Genomic DNA, 21,355 nt, shown 5'->3' with positions numbered 1-21,355 from the left:
ACTCCCCTGCTCTTCCCTTCCTTGTCCAAGGTAACAGACTGGCTAGGGATTGCACTACTCACAGTTAACTCTTTCCTGTGAAGACCAGAAGTTCAGGGAAGCAGCACTGAGATAGCAGGAGCCAGCAGCTTTGAAAGTTGTAAACTGCAAGTGCTGGGGTAGGAATTGAAGTAATAATTTAGTGGGGAATGTTTATTTTATTGTGCTTAATGTGTTAAACTAAAAACACTGAAGTTTTCATATTACTTTAAATCATCTGCAAAGCTCTAGAGCAGGGGTGTCCAACCTTTTGACTTTCCTGGGCCACACTGGAAGAGGTGGAATTGTCTTGGGCTGCACATAAAAAAACACTAACAATAAGGCCCAATTCACGCATTGCGTTTTTGAATTGTTGGCAGAATCCCAAAATGGCACTGCAATTGTGGTAAAACACACCACATATGTTTGGGTGCCATTCATTGTTAATGGCACCTCAAGCGAGCTGCAATTTTGCCTTGATTATTGCGCATCATAATCAAGCAGCAAAATGCATTGCGCAAAGCTGTTGCCCAAAAAAAGCACCTGCTCCTTTTTTGGCAACAAGCTTTGCATAATGCACTTTGGAATGATTGCAGTGTGATTTGGAATTGCAGACATAATCTCAGTGATTCTGCCATCAATTCAAAATTGTGCAGTGTGCATGGTGCCTACAGGTGGATTGTTAGATAGATCCAGAGGTGTACAATGCTTCCCTGCCCCTCAGGAACCGCTAGTTTGTGTCCATGCAAAGTAGCCACGGCCAGGGGCATATTTTTCCGTGAGGCAAACAGGGCGGCATGGCATTTGCCCACTTTTCATCCCACAGATGTGACACTTAGAACCACGGTCCATGGCGGCACTGGAGGAGAAGATGTAGAGAGGGTATATGGTGCCCTCATTTCCCGGGTGGATGATCATGGATCACAGATGCCGGTGCAAAGTTTGCGTAAATTTTCCTTCTGATTGACATGCCAACCCGCCCCTCTCTTATCTGCCTATGGCAGCCTGTACCTCCATCTGCAAGCTCCACCTCCTTTCCTGTGATTGGCCACTGGATCTGTAGCCCAGGGAAAGCACACAGGCAGAGAGGAGGAGCCGAGCGGCAGCATGAGGAGGCTGATCGGAGTTAGGGAGTGGCTGGAGGCGGTGAAGAGGAGGATAGCAGTGGGACAAGAAAGACAGCTGATCCATAAGGTAAGTGTCTGTGCCGTGCAGCTGGGATCTGGGCAGAGCAGATGGTGCTGCTACAGCCAGGTATGCTGGCTGTGGATGGGAGAGGGAGTGAGCCCGGGCTGGAGGAGGGGTCCGTAATGTAAGCATCATTGGTGTCAGTGGGAGTAATAGTGCCCCATCAATAGTGTCAGTGTGGGAAGAACAGTGCCCCATATTTGGTGTCACTGACACAAATGATGGGGCACTATTCCTCCCACTGACACCAATAATGGGACACTATTCATCCCACTGACACCAATAATGGGACACTATTCCTCCCACTGATACCAATGATGGGACACTATTCCTCCCATTGACACCAGTGATTGGGCACTATTCCTCCCACTGACACCAGTGATGGGGCACTATTCCTCCCACTGACACCAGTGATGGGGCACTATTCCTCCCACTGACACCAGTGATGGGGCAATATTCCTCCCACTGACACCAGTGATGGGGCACTATTCCTCCCACTGACACCAGTGATGGGGCACTATTCCTCCCACTGACACCAGTGATGGGGCACTATTCCTCCCACTGACACCAGTGATGGGGCACTATTCCTCCCACTGACACCAGTGATGGGGCACTGTTCCTCTAAATGACACCGATAATGGAATAAAAAAGAGGTGGAGCTCTAATAGGAAGAGGTGGAGCCTAAAGAGGAAGGGTGGAGTTTACAGATGAAGGGGTGGATCTTAAACAAATTCAGATGCAAGGGGGTGCCTGATTTTAGCTTTGCCTAGGGTAGTACAAAACCAAAATACACCACTGGTCAGGGCCCCAAGGCCCAGCGCTGTCCTTTTCCTACCTATAGAGTTTCTTCAGAGTCCTGGGAATATTTTTAGTTAAAATGACTGAAAGCAACATAATTTCAGAGGATATAAAGCTGGCCATATACACAGCAATTTCTAGACCAATTTGACCACTTGCAAAGAAAGAGCAAACAGTTCAAAGCAATCCGCCTCCAACAGCGTCAATCAATTCACAGTTTTAGTATAAACTCTTGGGGATCTTATTAATTCAATTGGTTGGTTTGTGCAATCAAAGGAAATTGCTGGAAAATTGCCTAAGTGTATAGCTAGTGTTTAGATGTATGGAGTATATTTTCTTAAAGCAGACCACGAAGATAACTACAAACGTTTTTGCACATCTGGTTATGACTGATTTACAGAGGGGAGAAAGGACAACCAATGAGGTTTGGGTTGCTAATTTTATGAACCACTCCAGAAAATAGAAGTAAACAGCTGATTGGTTGATATTGGCTATGATTTCCTTGAATTGGCCCCAGTGAGTTGTATTGTGTGATCTATATGTGGCACATTTGTAGCCGTATCATGAATGAATCCCTGCTTATATTTTCTAGACTAAAGTCTCTCTGGCGAGATTGGAAAATTTCCTTTGTGGTGAAGAACTTGTCCCAGAAAATATTGAGACAGAATATAAAGGAAGTAAGTAAATGTTTTCATGTTGCAAATATTTTAATGTGAAGCAGAACAGCTTAAAGGATAAGTACAATTTAAGACGGTGTATTTATCCTGTTTGCCCTCTTCCCTTAACCTGACCCAACCCACCCTCCACCTTCACAGATGCACACTTACATTTTTCCAAGGGCTCTGGCCTCCGGTGTTTTTTTTACACGCAGTGGAGCAAGTCTCACGGTCCTGGTCGCACCTACACATTACAACCCCATCAACTTTGTCTCCAGCCTTGGGACACAGCACCATAGAAGTCTAAGCAGGCCCGGCCTAGACAGCGAGACTTGCAGCACTGGATGTAATCAAACAGCAGAGGTTGCAGTAGTCATCTGTGGATTGGGGGTGGGTTAGGTCAGAGTAAGGTGGCAGAAAGGAAAAGTTTACTATTTTTTTAAAACTGCATTTATCATTTAACTTCTTCCCATCCCCTCCCGGAGGTCCTTTTAAGTGGGTCTTAACCATGGGAGGTGGGATGGACTTCCAAATCATGTGATCACTGAGATTGGCCTTCCCAGTGGCCTTCCCAGTGGTCGCATGATCAGGAGCCCGTCCCACCAGTTTCCGATCAGAGAACGGGAGCTGTCTGAAACCTCATCCCACATGGACGCATATGTGCAGCAATAAGACCCACCATCCTTGTTGCTGCATATGAATTACATAGTCATCAAGAGGTTAAAGTGTACCTAAAGCCAAAACTTTTTTGCAGCTTTGGATAGAGTGGTGAGAAGTGGTTAGAACTTTAGCTTTAGGTTTGGCATTAAAAACACTTTATTGTAAGTATTAAAGCTAAACTCCAGGCAGATATGTATTTAAAAGTAAAGGGGATACACTATTCTTTCACCGGTATTTTTTTACTCGTAAAAATGCTCTTGATACCCAAAACTGATACTTTGCGGTGCGATTTGCGTCCATATAAAATTAATTGGTGCAAATCACACTGCCAAGAATGGCATGCGATATGAACAGGAATGCGGTGCCATTCCTGTCCAAATCGCATGCAGTTTCCCCACTGCTGCTGTGTGAACCCAGGCTTGTATAGTCTGAGTTCACACAGGAGCAGTGTGGGAACAGTGTGGGAAACCTTTCTGCTCCAGTCTCATGCTGTTACACAACCAAAAGCCGTTTCATAGGTCTGGGGATTTGAAATCCCCATAGCTTTCTCTCCTTGTAGGAATAACCGTACGGGCTAGATGGCTTCTGATTGGTCAGCTGCTTTTAGTTGTGTGACTTCATGGGATCGGTGCAGGTAGGTTTCCTGCACTACTCCTGTGTGAACTCAGGCTATGAGAAGCTTGGGTTTACAAAGGAGTGGTGGGAAAACCACATATGATTCGGACAGGAATGCACCGCATTCCTGTTCAAGTCGCATGCCATTCTTTGCAGTGCAATTTGCCTCATTCATTTTGTATGGACACAAATCACATTGCAAAGTATCGGTACTCGGTATTGGCGATTACTTGACCAAAAGCATCAGTACTCGTACTTGATGATTTAAAGAAAAAAAAAGGTATCGATGCATCCCTAGTTTTTGTTTTTAAAGCAGAATTCCGCTCACGCTGTAAAAAAATAAGTCAGCAGCTACAAAAACTGTAGCTGCTGATTTTTAAAAAACAGCCACTTACCTGTCCCACAATCCCGTGGTGTCCTCCCCGCAGCCCGTTTCACCAGCTGTCTGGTGTTCCAGGCGCATCTTCAGTGTGGGCACCCGGCTGTGACAGCTTGCGGGTTTACAGCTGAGTGCCTACTGCGCATGCGCGAGTAGCGCTGCGCCTCCTGAATGGCTCTTTAGTCTTCTGGGACCTATCACGTGTCCCATAAGGCTACGGGGAGGGAGGGTGTGAGGACAGCTTCCGATCGCCTAGGCGATCGCAGCAGAAGTGGGAGCGGGTGCCTGTCAATTTTGGGTACCCGCTCCCCAAAGGTGCCAATCCTTAATGGGGAACGGGGAACCAATCTTTAAAGTGGAACTTCCTCTTTTGGGTGGAGCTCCACTTTAAGATATGCTTGTAAACATCTTCAGCTTGATGTAAATAATAGTAGCAGTCTTTAAAAAACTTGCTTTTTGGTTTCAATGATATATGTACATGCCTAGGCTTGGAGCTGGTGGACAAGGTTGTTTTATTCAAATAAATGATGTGATTTGGTGATATTGGCATAAACTCTAATGATTTATGAGAAGTGAGAATTTTGCATATGTTCTTTTTCAGTCTCGTTAAAATAAAGTATGTTATTTCCATCTTTGATAAATACAGATCATGCGGTTGGATTTAGTGCTGCTTCCTTCCAGTGGGAAACTAATGGTCCCTCCATCTTGAAAGAGTAAGAAAATTGTTGTCATACATTGTGACAGATTGTTGAAGGAAAATTCTTCCTTTCCCAAAAAGTGGATATATTTTATAATTGTTACTCAAACCTTTTTGTCAATTACTGTAATTCAAAATTACCTTTGTATTTTAGTGATTGCCAGCCATGATTTTTTAAAAATGACAACAAATTCACTTGCTGTTTATGACAGCTATAAACATATATGCAGTCGTGGGTGGGCCTTAATGCCCATCTTCCTCATCTATGCGTTTATGTCATGTATTGGGGCATGCTCCATCAGCGGTTCCGGAACTGTGACTGAGCAGGGCTTCACTGCTATCTGGGATCTTGGTGGGCAGAACTCCCCCCAGTACAGCGGTGACTGGCAGAGAGCTTGGCTTATTAGTTTAAGCATATATCAAGGCAAAGTAAACATACAACATTTTCTTGGACTAAAGCAGGCCATACATGATTCATTTTCTTCCATTCGACTAGTTGTTTGGACAAAAGAAAATGAACCAATTCCTCCATCCACACATTCAAGATAGATGGGGGAATCCCTCCCGTGGAACTATTTTGTTCTGACAGCAGGCAGACTTCCCTGCTGTCAGAATACACTCATCAGCACTGCCGGCTATAGCCGGTGACACTGATTGAGTGAACATTTTCCAACAAGCTGGTTGTACAGAAGTCGTTGGAAAGATTGACTTCTGTGAAACCTTTCTGCCTATAGATGGATCAAAATTTGTCCGGTCGCTGCTGAACTGGACGAATTTTGTTCCATCTATAGCCAGCTTAAAGGATAAGTTCACCTTTCGTAACATTTTTACATCCTGAATATGGGTGTAACATGTTACAAACGGACCCGCTCCTGCATCTCCCCTATCCACATTATGACAGCTAGCGGGGGATCTCTCCCTGCTGGCTGCCACAATTTAAAAAAAATGTAAAAGTGTCCTCTCATTCTCAGTATTCCGTGAATGAGAACACTACAAGTTCCGACAGCCTTTGCTGTGGAACACTGTGGTAGTTCATTGAATCTTCTTGTCAGTAAGTATCTGTTTGCTTATATGATGTATAAACACACAGATACATTGACAGGTCTGCAGGGGACGTGCATGTGCAATGCTTTAGAGGCTCCAGAAACAAAATATAATAAATGCACATTTTTGTACCTGCAAAAAATATATGCATTTATTATTTTTATGTTAAAAGGTGAACTCATCCTTTGATTCAGCCCTGCCTATTGTCTTATGATAAACTACTTACCCACCCCCCCTGTTTTCTTGTCCACATCAAAGGCATTCATTGACCTGTAGTCCAAGATAAGAACAGGGATGGCTAAATAGTCTCTTTGAGAAAACAAAGGCAAGGAGCACAAGACTCCTCTACATTCTTGACAATATCAACAGGTATATTTTCACATTACAAAAAAAAAATTAACAATTCCTTTTTAATGTTATATTTAAACGACCAAAAGGGAGCAAATGTGAGAAGTTCATTGTTAGGGTCTCCATATACTTTAGGCTGTTTTCCTGCATATAGTCTTATAGGTAATTCATTGGGGGCAACAACGGCGACTAAAGGTAGGTTAGGCTAATATCTGAGCTATTATTCAATGATCCCTATACTCAGGAGGATCTACTAGCCAGGGTACCATACAACAATAAAGTTCTGGTGGTGAATCAATTATGGCAAAACTGAAGTACATTTGGAAGACAGAAGATGACTATAATGACTTAGAGGGGGGATTTACTAAAATTTGAGCACTCAGAATCTGATGCATCTGTGCATGGTAGCCAATCAGCTTCTAACCTCAGTATGTTCAGTTAAGCTTTCACAGTAAAACCTGGAAGGTGATTGGTCTCTATGATTAGTTGCACCAGATTTTGCACGCTCCAGTTTTAGTAAATCAACCCCAGAGAGTTCCTGACTCCTGCAGGTCCCTTGTTTCTCTAAAGTCAGTAGCGTGACCCGACCTAAAAAATATAGAATCAAGCTGGCTAAAGTACCAACTGAGTCAAAGTGGAGAACTGTGCTCAAAAGTACAGTTTTGAACTATTTCCTCTAAATTGCACTAAATCCAGGATACAATGGCAGACACTGTATCTATTAACTCATAATAGTGAACGATGCCAAGTCCAGGGTATAACTGCATGTATAGTACTTACTGAGTCCTAATGGTGATTCTTATACATTGTACCCTTTATTTGTTTGTCTAGTCTCCACATAAAGATCCCAGAAGGCACGTTGGTTGCTGTTGTTGGCCAAGTTGGATCCGGGAAGTCATCCCTGCTCTCTGCAATTCTTGGAGAGATGAACAAATTGGAGGGGACTATTCAGAGAAAAGTAAGACTATTAATACAACACTTCTGTGGTTTGGAAAGCTGGGTGGACAGGCAGGGTGGTAGTGTTAGGCACTTCACCTCATCCAATCAGAGAAAGCTTTGCATTCATTCAGAAGATGCAAAGCAGAGCTTTTTCTGAACGGTGCCCGTGCTAAACAGCCTACCTTCTTTGTTCACAATGCATCAGGACGGCCCCTCAGCACGTGGCCCAAAAGCTAGTGGAGATCATTGGAGTAGTAGTGTCTACGTCAGTGATTTCCAGCTTCTAGGGGCATCAGCGACGTATGGTATGTACATAGTTACAATGGTCCAAGCTGCAAGCTTGTATGCTCCAAGGAGCAGGGCCCTCCTAACCCTCTTGTATTGAACTGTATCATTGCTGTATTGTCTCCCTTTATAATGTAAAGTGCTGAGCACACTGTTGGCGCCATGTAAATCCTATATAATTATAATGTAAAAATTAACCATACCTGGAATCCTTCTTTAAGGTGTACATATTGCAGCCAGTTCTGTTATGGGGAAAGTTGGACACCTGACATATAAACTTAGTGGTGATGTTGCAGTTGAATATCTCTTTTGGTTTCTCCACAAACAGGGCTCTGTGGCCTATGTATCACAGCAAGCATGGATACAGAATGCTTTGTTTCGGGAGAACATTCTCTTTGGACAGGCCTTCAATAAATCGTATTATGAGAGAGTCTTAGAAACCTGTGCCCTTGTTCCTGATCTGGAGCTCTTACCACATGGAGACCAAACCGAAATTGGAGAGAGGGTGAGACTATACTCATTACAATACAAGTGTATTACCTTTAAATACTATCCAAATCAGATGGCAATTGAACATACAGGTGTAATCTGGCTGCTGACAAAGTTCATTCCATACATGTACATCTACTTCTAATCTAACCCTGGAGGAAAAACAGCAGTTTGTAAAAAAAAGAATCCCCAATGACCAAAGACTTGTTCCACCATCAGCAGAAGAATTCTGCCATTGTCAGGGGAGTCAGTGTCTGCTGGTGTCATTGGGGAATGACTGCTGCTCTTGCCTTATATTCTCTGCACGCTGTGAGCTGCTCACACTGTGCATTAGAAGTTGCAGCAAGTCTGCAAAAATGCCCTTTCTTTGTCTATAGGCTCAGCATCACATCTGGGCAGGGCAGTCTGCATGCAAAATAAAGCTTGCCTAGGAATGCTCATTCCTCCAGATTGACATCTATCCATCAAGTCATTTTGGTATTTGCATAACTTCTCCCAAGAGCCAGCCAACTGTTTGCTCTAGGGCTGAGGACTCTAGAAAGGAGTGCTGGGTGCTGTGATAATTTAAGGAGGCTATGTATAGCACCCCAGCAGGTTCCTCTTGCCAGCTGTGATCTGCCTGCATTGCATACAGAAGTGCAGAGACCCAGTGATGTCATCACTGGGTCTAAAACAAGGTATATTATGAAAGTGGTAGTGTTTTATTTAAACATTCAATTAGCTTGGTGATGAGTGGAAAGGATGAACCAGAGAAGACAAAAAATAAGGATAATAAACTTCAATTTTAAGAGAATGAATATTATGTATGATCATGGACAATGCAGTAACTATTTATCTTTTGTATGTATGCAGGGTGTAAACCTAAGTGGCGGTCAGAAGCAGCGAGTCAGTCTGGCGAGAGCTGTGTACAGCAATGCAGACATCTATCTGTTAGATGACCCCTTGTCTGCTGTTGATGTTCATGTTGGGAAGCATCTGTTTGATAAAGTAATTGGACAGAATGGGCTGTTGAAAAATAAGGTAGGTTATAGAATAAAATTTGGTTCATTAAATTATAAGTGCTGTTTCAGTGCTGAGCTGTGGATGCAGATTTGAAAAACAAATTTGGTCCATTTTGATAAATTTACAAACTGGGTGCAGAAGTGCCCTATACCACTTCTGGTGCAGAATAATTTAAAGGAAATCTACTAGAAAAAAATGGGGACTTCCACTGCTGACCTCCTAAGAATACCAATTGCCTGCCCCTGGACAACTCTACTGATCAGTAAAGTCAACGTGCAGCCAAACCTCCAGAACTGCAGACTTCTTTCAGGACCAAAGAGATTCGATCAGAATGGCAGACAGGCAGCTAACCTTTGAGATAGAAAAATCAGCAATGGCAGCCTATTCTCTCAGCGCAACCAGTTTCCTGTAGCACAAGAGTGCTCTACCTTTTGTAGGGCCACTTAAGTGACTTGGTAACTGGTCGCAGGCCACAATAAAATGAAATGGTTCAGAATTTTAACTTTTTTCTTTTCAATAGCATAATGAACATTTTCCTTCTACAGCCACTGAATGCGGAATGGGAGGGAGAGGAGAAGAAGCTGGCTTTCAGCGGTTGCAGCAGGAAAATGGAGCTGATTGGTTCTTGTATATGCCGCCCCTCCTGTTTATGTTTAAAATAGAATGTGTCAAGTAGGCCACATGGGCCCCCTGGAGCATGGGGCGGGGTCACCATTGTGACCGCTGACATTACTCCAGTGGTTGGGAGCGTGTGGTAAAAACACTTCTCAACTATGGGGTTTTACTGCCTCCCAAACTGCAAATCTAAACAAGCCCTTACTGTCTTGAGGCCCTATAAGTTTTCACACTGATGCTCTGCGCTGCGGTCGTTGCCTTAGACTTCTATTATATTTTGTGGGTGTGGTGTACTGTCTGAAAGTGCACCAAACCCACAGGATATTGTAGAAGTCTATGGCTCAGTGCAGCTAACCCACAGCAGAGCCACAGGTGCAGCTCTGGATCAGTGTGAAAGTAGCCTAATAGTTGTTAAAGCGGAGTTCCACTCACTCTGGAAAAAGATAAAAGTCAGCAGCTACAAAAACTGTAGCTGCTGACTTTTAAAAAAACAGCCACTCACCTGTCCCACAATCCCGCTTCGCCCCCGCCGCAGACTGTTTCACCGGCTGTCCTGTATTCCAGGAGGCCGGCATCTTCAGTGTGGGCACTCGGCTGTGACAGCTTGCGGCTTTACAGCCGGGTGCCCACTGCGCATGTGCGAGTAGCGCTGCGCTTCCTGAATGGCCCTGTCCTCTTCTGGGACCTGTCACATGTCGACGTTGGGGAGGGAGGGTAGGAGGACAACTTCCGTTTCCAATTGCCTAAACGATCGCAGTGTAAGTGGGTGCAGGTACCTGTCAAATTCGGGCACCCGTTCCCCCCGCTCCCCATAGGTGCCAATCCTTAATGGGGGGCGGGGGACCAAACCTTAAAGTGGAACTTCCCCTTTTGGGTGGAACTCATCTTTAACTCTTTTATAGGTACGAATATGCCCTTTGCAAAAGTTCAGTGTATGTTTAATAAACTGACCTTTGTTTCCTCTTCCAGTTTCTGCTTGAATCGCTGTCCATCTCCAGGCTGCGAGAGAGGTCCCAGGCAAAGTGCACTTGGTATTGCTCTGCCTGGGACAGGAGCCAGTGCTACAAAGGAAGCATGAGCTTGTGCGGCTCCAGCTCTCTCTGCTGCCACCTGCTTCCTCCGCTGCCAGCATTGGCTCAATGCACTCTGATGCTCGGGGATGGCAAGTTGGCACACCCAGATCTCAATCAACGGGTTGCCGACCACAGGCATGCGCTTCCCTGGTTTCAGGTCAAGAGCCACATCACATGTGGCCCACGTGACACAGGTTGAGCACCCCTGCTTCAGTGTGTACGAACACCTCTCATCACTTGGAATATCCCAATGCTGGCTATAAGGTTGACCATTTTCCAGTAGATTCAACCACTTTTCCGTTGTAAACACAATTGAACAAATCTCATCATTATTATGTTCTACAGGATTTATACCGTATAGTGCCAACAGTTTGTTACAGACAGTACAGTTACAATACAATTCAATACAAAGGAATCCGAAGGCCCTGCTTGTTACAGCTTACAACCTAAACTCTCATCAACTGTTTATATCTTTAAATGTATATGACAGGGATGTTGGGGGGGGGGTGTTATGTTGAATCATTTATAGATCAAAGGCTGATGGAATGTGGATGCAATTGCTAGAATACTGCCCACATGGCCCACATAAAGGGTTGATTTACTAAAGGGAAATAGACTGTGCACTTTGCATGGTGCAGTTGCACTTTGCAAGAGCAGTTGCTCCAGAGCTGAGTAAATGAGCAGAAGCTCTGCTGACTTTCATCATCCAATCATGTGCAAGTAAAAATGCTGTTTTTTAATTTTCCTTGTATGTGATTGGGTATTCTTTGCAAAGTGAATCTTTACCTCATTTACTAAGCTGCGGAGCAGCTGCACTTGCAGACTGCAACTGCATTTTGCAAAGTGCACAGTCTATTTGCCTTTAGTAAATCAACCCCTAAGTGCTTAAAATACAACACAATATATGGACAGGACACAAACTTTATCAGGGTATCAGCCATGAGATGCATGTTAGCTTCTCACCCATTGCACAGAATAAAGATAAAAGTGTCAGTCTGCCATTTCTATCAGCTTCTTTCTTAATACACAAACTTTTCTTCTGTTCAATTAGAGTTCTAGGTCTCTCCTAAGTTTAGGAGTATTACTCCTTACTCAGTGGATCCGGGGCAGCTGCTTTTTCCACCTTTTATTAAAAGGCAGCAGGGGAAGTGATTCTGCCCTTCAAATGTATATTCTATCTATACAGTATGTATAAAATGATGTCATTATTTATTTGTTGTAGTTTTCCTTTATATTAAAAGTTAACTGGAAACTGATGTTTTTGTGTAGACAAGGATCCTGGTGACACACAGTCTCATCGTTCTTCCTCTAGTAGACCTCATTATTGTGATGGAAGATGGCAGAATAACTCAGGCTGGCAATTATACAGACCTGACCTCAAAGCGGCAGGACTTTGCAGACTTGATCCAAACTTCTGGGGCAAAGGAGAATCTAAATGAAAAGCCTTGTAAGTACATATAAATACTGTGTATATACCAGGGACGGACTGACCATTTGGAAACTCAGGCACTGCCCGGGGTCAGTAGGGGGCCCCATGAGATGCCCCTGGTACCTTTTTCATAGGCTTTATTGAGTTTGGGCAACGACACAGGGGCCCCATGATCCCCTATTGCCCGGGGGCCCCATGAGTTGTCAGTCCGCCCCTGGTATATACTGTATAAACACTATATGCCAGGCATCCAACTATGCAATTATGACCGGTTTGAACGATAATGGGGCTTTCTGGAGGCCAAAAAATAAAGCAGATTTTCACAGAACATTTCTTCATTACTATCTCAAGGAACATAGGCTGTAAAATTCCTGGCCAGTGTTCTGCTGTTGTAGGTGTGGCAAGTCTAAGGTTGGCTCAGTTGTAATCTAATGCTGGTTTAATGAGTAGAGATTATTCACTCAAAAAAAGTGTGAATATTTGTTTTAATTACTCAATCATGTGAAAAGCATATTCTTGTTCACTCTGAATACCGAATTATGTACAAATGCATCTCGCAAGATTGCATAATCAAATTAAATATTCAAATGATTTAACCGCTTTCCCGGTGTTCTATAGCTGATATACCGCTACAGGGTGGAAGGGGTACGTAAAATCACGTGTATATACGTGATTTTGCATTTCTGGGTAGGGGGCCTGCGCCCTACCCACGCCGCTATTCGCAGCCTCGGCTATCAATCTCTGGGTCCTTGCCAGTGATTACTCGCCAACACATGGTGATCACCGAGCATTACCAACTGGGGGGGGGGGGAGAACTGTATGTAAATAATACAGTTCTCTCCTGTCAGCTCCTGCACACTGTTTTGTATGGCTCTGTATAGCAGAGCCATACAAAGCAGTGTGCTTACAGTTTAAAGGACACACACAGCTTACAGTAAAACAGCACGCAGTTAACCCTTTGATCGCCCCACATGTTAACCCCTTCCTGCCCAGTGCCATTAGTACAGTGTAAGTGCTTTTCATTAGCACTGATCACTGTACTGGTGTCATTGGGGATGTCAGTGACACCAAGTCAGTTCCCCCCAGTGTCAGAATGCCCACTGCATTCCCTCCGTCTTGCTACAAGTCGCTGACCGCCGCCATTACTGGTTATAAAAAAGAAAAATCCCAGTGTATACATATCGCCCTTTATAAGTGCTATAACCTTTAAATAAACCAATTAATTTACAGGTATTGGGATTTTCTGTTAGCAGAGACACGTAGCAGAATATGTTTTGGCCTAAATTTTATGATGAAATTTTATTTGTTTTCATTTTTTACTGGACATGTTTAATAGCAAAAAGTCAAAAATATTGTTTTTGTTTTCAAAATTGTCTGTCTTTTTTTGTTTATAGCAAAGGCGATCAAATACCACCAAAAGAAAGCTCTATTTGTGGGGAAAAAAAGACGTACATTTCATTTGGGTGCAGCGTTGCATGATCGCGCAATTGTCAGTTAAAGTAACGCAGTGCCATATCACAAAAAATGGCCTGGTCAGGAAGGGGGGTAAATGCTCTGGAGGGCAATTGGTTAAAGAATTATCACTTTTTATTTTTCATTATTGAATTTCTGATGGACCAAAGTATATGTAGTACTTTTCCTTATCTTATTGTATCTTATTAGGTGCCACCTACCTCTAGCTGTAATGTCAGACAGGGCACCCTCACTTGGCACATGGTGGCCCGACTCCGCAGCTAGCAAGGAGACATCTGCTTTGCTGGAGAGCACGTGTCTCTGGCTCCCAGTATTTGCTCCAGGCCTGGTTAGCACTCTTTCTGCATAGCATTGTGTTTGTGTGATTTCCTCCCACACTCCATTGACATGCTGGTAGGCTAATTGGTCTCTGTCTAAAACTGGATCTAGTATGATATTCTACTCTGAGTTCCAGGGAAAAAGTGCTACAGATATATAAATAATCACAATAAATAATCTTACCTGGTATCAGCCTCTTGCAGTCCCTGTACAGCAGAGTTCACAGTGTGAAAGGAAGAAGCAGCACAAAAAGCCAATCAGTTCATGTACTGACAAGAAGCATGCTGAAAGGAGGACAGAGCAGAGTAACAGAGATGAGCTTGTTGCTGTGCTGCTTCTCTTTTCACGGTCCAGTCACAGGTAGAGGCGTGTCTAGTATGACCTGGGCTCATGGGAAGTGGGTTGAAAATTATGCTGGCCATCAGACTGAAGACGGTAAGCAGCAGAAAAAATACTGTGAGTTAAAACATTATTTTACTTTTAATGGGCTATTTATTATTATTGTGATGTTTTTAGCTGGAGCTTTTTTTATTACAAAAATTACTTCTTTACTATTTTCTATTAGCAAGTCTCCTAAAAGAAGCCCAAACTCTGAAGACCGATCGGAGACGAGCCCGAGATAATCTGGCTCAAAAAGAGAGGTAAGACTTTTGGCTGGGAGACAATACAGTATATCTAGAAGATAAATAGATACACAATTAATAGGTAGCAAGACAGTTTGTCGTAAAGAATCGTTCAGGATATTAATATTGGAATAGAACATATTAAATTATAGATTGCAAAGAATGTCAGTGGCCTATACGTCCCATGATTCTTTGCTCTGCTACAGCAGAGCAGAGGTGTGACTAGGATGATGATGTTTCTGCTGGTCTCTCCCCAGCTACTTACGACTATGGAGGACCAGCAGAATGGATGATGGAGGAACTTGTCATCTGGAAGTTCTTATTGGGAATTTGCTTTATGGGTGTCAGGTCTGCTCCCTGTAGTAGTATCCTGTGGTGTCACCCTAAGTTCAAGGGATAGGCTGCTTTTCGCAGGATCACTGGCTAATAATGCAGACATAAAAGCAGAACTCCAGGAAAAGGAAAATACTACCTTGCACTGGGTCTGCCCCTGCTTTGCAAGAGTTAAATACTTGTTTAGGCCTGGGGGCCATAAAAATGAGTTTTGCATACCTGATCCTCCTCTACTGCAGGCTCCTTCCAGGCTTTAAGACTGGCCTCCACAGCCTGTTCTCCTCTATGCTGTTGTAGTCGCACATCCTCTGATGTCATCAAGTCCAATACAGAGGCTATAGCTCTGCATCGGACATAAGGATGCTGAGGGACAATCCACTGCTGGAATGTAGGGGAGTAGAGGGGAGCACTGACTGCCTGTGGAGTGGAGGATCAGGTAAGTAAAACTGTTTTTATTTTCTGTCCCCTGGATCTAAACGAGCACTTAATGATTGCAGTGCCAGGGCAGCCCCCCTGCATTGGGAGCATTTTTTGTTTACCTGGAGATGGGCTGTAAAGCATATCAAAACACACAAATATACCTTAGATGAAGTGGGTGCATTTGTTTTCTTTTTTCAGGCATCTTTTTTCACTTTATTTTCACTTGGAATCCTGCAAAAAACTATTTTCTGGGGTCCTTTCATGTCTACACTCATTTCTGCATTGTATCTATGGAACTAGCCATGCTGGCCACACAGACTGGATTTCAAACATGCCTGCCTTTGTGCATCTTCATTACATGGCAGATTGATGGGGCTAGTAGTTTACTCAAAAACGATAAGACTATTTGTGCTTTCTTTTAAGCTCACAGGAATTGACAAGCAAATGGCATTTCTGGCAAGATCAACAGCTATTTTCTGTACTTGCTGAAAATGTTCTTAGTCTGAAAAATGAAAACTAATGCAGCCACCAGATCTAAGGACTGGTAAGCTGCAATCTATTACAATTTTTGTTTTGGGGTTTAAATGGTGAATCAAGTGGTTGAATCAGGTTTTCTCATAAATTGGATAAAACATATCTAAAAGGTCCATGTTTTCTTCAGGTCAGTGATCGAGATGCCAAATGCTTCAAGAATGAATAAAGAAAAGGTTGCCACAGGAAGTGTAAGTGCTGAATTTTCAGAGGTTATGTTTCTACATTTCATATACTATATACACAGACCTCATATTCTCTATTGAGCCTCATCTGAGAGTAGAGGCTGTTAATCAGAGAATGCAGAAGGAAGTTATTGGACAACTCCTATGAGTTTACATCATAGAGGTTATTTAATAAAACTGCATGGTGCAAAATCTGGTGCCAATTATCTTCCAGGTTTAATTTATTATCTTTTTTTTGCACTGCCTGGCACTGGGAAATCTGGTAATCTACAAATAATCAGCTATATGATGTTCTTTTAAACACTTAGTGAATACTCTGTAAAGCAGAGCTGTTCGTACTCTGGTTCAGTAACTGTTTAATCATTCTTGAATTCTCTCTAAAGTTGGCCATACAGGGGGTGACTGATAAAAAAACAGATTCCTTCATCCACACAAACGAGATGGATGGAGGAGTCCCCCCATCCCTGCTGGGACATTGTATTCTGACAATCTGACAGCAGCGCCCTCTGCTGTCAGAATACCCTGATCAGTGGCTGTGACTGATTTGCTGAAAAATCTTCCAACGGGTCTCTTTGAGGGAAGTCAATAAAGTAATCGACTTCTGTTGAGCAGAGATGGCCACACACTGATTGAAATTTGTCCATTCCCTGCTGAACTGGCTAAATTTCAATCTGTGTATGGCTAGCTTTACGGTTGGCTTTCAGTAGCGGTGCAATGAATAGTCAGGCTTCCTGCTGTATAGCAAGCCTAGCTGACAAGATTAGGGGAATTTAGTAAAGCACTACCAACAGTTCTCTGCCCCTGTGGCTCTTTAAAGTGGCCTCCACCAGACTGAAAAATCACCCTTTACCGACACGCGTGGCAGAGTTCGTAAGAGCACCTTTTTTACAAAGTGGCAATGTTAATGCAACAGACTTAAAAATATTTACCTCCAGTTCATAGATAACAAAACTGGGGGTAATTAAAGTGTTACTAAACCCACAACAGTAAAATCAGTCTGTATATGCAGTAAGGCATGCTTGTTAAACGGGTTAATCCTTTGCATTGTGTAAAAGGGCCGTTTGATCCTGAATTCTTTGCTCTTCCTCTTGTTCAAATGTCTTCCTCTTATCTCCTGATAAGACAGACTGAACCATAGCCATTCTGCACATGCTCAGTTTAGTGTGTATTGCTAGAGAGGTTTTTTTTTTTTCCCTTGGGAGACTGTAATAAGCACTGTCCAGACAGAGGTCAGGGGTTTTGCATCCTCCTAAGAGCAGAAAGAAAACTCCTACAAGCTGTGACCAGTGCTCTGCTGAAAACTGATAGAAGTCACAAGACTGCTCTAACTGCTGATAAGAAAAGGTATTTAGTAGTTTATATTTACTAAAATACAGGTGTACCTCAGTTTACTAATTTAATTTTTCATTCGTAAACCAAAAATTACATTACCCGAGGTATGCCTGTAATTGCATTTCCATGTTCTGTGTACTGTGGTAGACCAGATATAGAGAATGCAGGGTCCTGGGTTTAGTGACACTTTAAGGCCAACTCTAGCTTGACATATAGAGATAGGCAGAGTGCCTGTCCCAGTCCACAGTGTAGCAGATTGGCATATTTTCTGCTGCTTCTCTCCACCTGTCACTGGTTGTTAAGGACACTGTTGGCTTCACAGCCAACAGCCTCCTAGCAACCAGTGATGCTCCAGGGAGCAGAGCCTGATGGGGAAGCTGAGACACTAGTTCCCCATCAGGTCCACTCTTTCCTTACATTGTCATCAGGCAGCGGGTATATTCCATAGCCAACAGCAGGCTGTCTATTGGATAAGATTCCACCCTGCCTGTTGTCAAGGGGAGAAGACCTGATGGGGAACTGTGAATCCCCATCAGGCTCCGCCCCTGTCCTTCCCCCATCCTTTCCGGTACAAAACGTCCCTCTGCATACTGTCTGACATGTGCAATGGCGGGGAGGAAGTACAGTTGCACTCTGACCTCAGTGTGCCTTTATACTCAGTGTGTGCCCTGGATTCATGGATCTGTCTACAACTGGTACATGAGTCTTTTGCCCACACTGACATTTGCTGTGTGGAAGCAAATTGGAATTCTAAAGAGTGTCTTAGATACTCTTTTTATGAATTTGGGACTTTTACAGACTGCAGCAAAGGAGTACTGTGGGGACCTAAAACCTGAGAAGTTTCCATATTCTCCTAACACTTACAGATATGAGGGCCCCATTTTTTTTTTTACAGAAGGCTATGTAGGTTTTGTACAAGGGCTGTCATGCTTCCATTTTGATACAGATATATCTTTTCTTAGCTCTTCTATAACTAGTTCAGTTGTTAACAGATGTTTGGATTTCTAGATGAAAATGTCAGTGGTGATGAAATACCTTCATACTTTTGGATGGTTCTGGGTGACCTTCACAATAGTAGCCTATATAGGACAGAACGCTATGGCTATAGGACAAAACGTATGGCTGAGTAGATGGACAACAGAGGCCAAGCAAATAAAAGATACAGCAGAATGGGCTGACCTGAAGAACAATCGTCTGGGGATCTATGGACTTCTGGGATTTGTGCAAGGTGAAAACAACCTTTTATACCACTGACAAAGTATCATAGTAATATTGTCAACTGTGTACAGTGTTTTGTTGGCTTTAAATTTACTTTTTTTTTATTAAAAGAAAATACATTTAAGCAAGTCATAATTATATTTGGTAACGCAGCCATGCACACTGGAATATTCATTACTGAGAAACGTGGTTTATGCCATTGTGTCACCTGGTCAGATCAGCAAAGCAACCTTTATACTGCACAGAAAGATAAGTACGATCATAAATATTGAAGAAATCAGTTGTGCAGAATACAGGTGGTCCTGTGCCAAATCACAGTTGAGTGAGTGTTAAAAAGCAATTCAGATGCTTCTGACATGATTATGGGCCAGGAAATCCATTTGGAAATGTGTTTTTCTACTTTCCTAGAAAAGCCCTTTAGGGTGATAGACTGTTTTAGGCAATAAAAATGGAAATGTTTTTCTCTTCTGGCATTGTAATGTACCATAACCTTTTCCATTTTTTGTGATTGCTTTAGGCCTTTTTGTGTGCTATGGTGCCTATGTGATCACAAGAGGAACAATCTGCGCCTCTCGCTCACTGCACAACCAGATGTTGGACAATATCTTACACCTTCCACTCCAGTTTTTTGAAACAACACCCATGGGTCAAGTACTGAACCGGTTTACTAAGGTAAGACCAGGGCAGAGTCATATGCCACCTAATGCATTTATTCTCATGTGATTCAGGTATGTGCACACCATGAAATACATATATGTCCTATAGGGAACACAATATATATTAAAGAAGATTATTATTATTATTATACAGCATTTATATAGCGCCAACAGTTTTCGCAGCGCTTTACAAAATGAAGGTAGACATTACAGTTACAATACAATTTGGTACAGGAGGAAACAGAGGGTCCTGCTCGGTAGAGCTCACAATCTAGGAGATAAGATCTCTTATTAGAAATGTTATTTCACAGTTCTGTTCCCTATGAGATAGAGTACATTGTCCAATGTTTCTAAATGCTTTCTAACCCAGTTATGAGGTCTGATATTCCCCCCAACCCTACTGCTGCAGCCTCTCTGAGAACAGCTATGAAGAAGAAGGTTGATTCATAGCTGCAGTTCTTCTTGACTGTAAACACTTTCCACAGGCAAGCAATGGCAAGAGAAATGCAGAGGGAGGGGGAGTCATGCAGTCATGAACCTTTGCCTTGTAGGGGACAGAAGTGTATAATAGACATTCTAATGTATTGGTGGAGTTGTCAGAACCTGAACAGGTTCATGGCTACCCGGTTGCAATCGACAAATGCATATTTGTATTAGTCAGTGTGTACATATGGATGCTGTGCAACTGAAGAACTATATCAAAAAAGCCAACAAGGTGATTTTAATAAATTTTATAAAAAGTCTTCCCAATAAAAAGAGAAGTGCTTCTGTATTGGGAATCTAGGCCCACTGGTCATACTCTGTAGATCTTTATGGGGAGCCTTGACTCTCATAGGTTGCTTTGTACAGATGCAGCATTGAATTATTGAATCTATGGAGCTTCCTGTAACAAAGACCAGTCACTGCAGCAATCTCTCCTTGTGCAGGATGACTGGTCTTGTATCCGTGTCCCCCTGTAATTTTCTGGCAGTCATGGGGATGTCTGGAAAGCAAGTGTAGGTGCTTAGACTTGTATCTGTGTATGATGGTTTTGCAAGCATAATAAAGTAGGCCTAGGAAATCTTTGGAAAAAGAGAATAGAAAGTCCAATTTATCACATGCCAAGGGGATCTCATAAACAAAAGTTTATGAGATCCCCTTGGCATGTGATAAACTGGACTTTCTAGGTTTTTCTAATTACCAAAGACATAATGAGGCAGTCCCACTCTTGCTGTTGTGTTTTGTAAAATTTATTCTCCAGTTAGGAGAACACAGCCGGGCAAGTTAGGCTTTGGGGAAATAGGGAACACATAAGTAGGAATTTTTCTTACTTGACATTCAAAACTGAACTCAGGACATAAAATCTTTCCCACTAAGGTTAGAAATTCACTTTGTGTGCACCAAACACATTTCCAAATCCAGGTATTACCTTGTAAAAATGGCAGTGGCATCATCACTGTACTGTACATTACCTGTGCAGATAGCAGAGCAGTGGGAGGGACCCAAAAGTCTCCACCCAACCACAAGCTTCCTGCGGAAAATTACAGGAGGAGGCGGATACAAGATCAGTCATTCTGCAGAAGGAGAGAGAGCTGCAGTGACTGGTCTTTTTACAGGAAGCTCCATAGAGGGAAAGTTTCACGCTATGTTACTGCACAGATCTGGAAGAAATACACAAAGCATACTAAGACTTAACTTAGAATAAAACATGACTCTTGTATTTATTTTAGTATTTGCTTTATTCAGAGTTCAGCTTTATTAACCAGTAGATGGTTCAGTTCACTAGTAACCTAAAATCAATTTAGTCACTGTTCACTGGTCACTGTTTTTGCCAAAGAGCACATTGACTGGCCTAAAGAGAAATGGCGCAACATTTTGTGGACTGATGAAAGTAAGATTGCTCTTTTTGGGTCTAGTGGTCGGAGACAGTTTGTCAGACGACCCCCAAACACTGAATTCAAGCCACAGTACACTGTGAAGACAGTGAAGCATGGTTGCGCAAGCATCATGATATGGGGATGTTTCTCATACTACGGTGTTGGGCCTATTTAT

The 21,355-nt window shown here is 42.9% G+C and overlaps 1 protein-coding gene across 2 annotated transcripts in view; it reads left to right on the top strand.

The window, feature by feature from the left end:
- Window positions 1–21,355, top strand: part of LOC149457866 (ATP-binding cassette sub-family C member 1-like) — a 91,845-nt gene that overhangs the window by 49,728 nt on the left and 20,762 nt on the right. For both annotated transcript variants that reach the window (XM_089682893.1, XM_089682891.1), the window contains exons 10-19: window positions 2,597–2,681; window positions 4,961–5,027; window positions 7,235–7,361; window positions 7,956–8,132; window positions 8,969–9,136; window positions 12,076–12,253; window positions 14,592–14,667; window positions 16,064–16,124; window positions 18,459–18,678; window positions 19,186–19,340. In XM_089682893.1, coding sequence (XP_089539019.1) covers window positions 2,597–2,681; window positions 4,961–5,027; window positions 7,235–7,361; window positions 7,956–8,132; window positions 8,969–9,136; window positions 12,076–12,253; window positions 14,592–14,667; window positions 16,064–16,124; window positions 18,459–18,678; window positions 19,186–19,340 — 1,314 coding nt within the window. The remainder of the gene's footprint in view (window positions 1–2,596; window positions 2,682–4,960; window positions 5,028–7,234; window positions 7,362–7,955; window positions 8,133–8,968; window positions 9,137–12,075; window positions 12,254–14,591; window positions 14,668–16,063; window positions 16,125–18,458; window positions 18,679–19,185; window positions 19,341–21,355) is intronic.

The sequence above is a fragment of the Staurois parvus genome, unplaced genomic scaffold (assembly GCF_062004578.1).
Source record: "Staurois parvus isolate SC_StPar_1 unplaced genomic scaffold, SC_StPar_1.0 ptg000299l, whole genome shotgun sequence".
Taxonomy (NCBI): domain Eukaryota; kingdom Metazoa; phylum Chordata; class Amphibia; order Anura; family Ranidae; genus Staurois; species Staurois parvus.
This window is presented reverse-complemented; position numbering and strand designations above follow the sequence as displayed.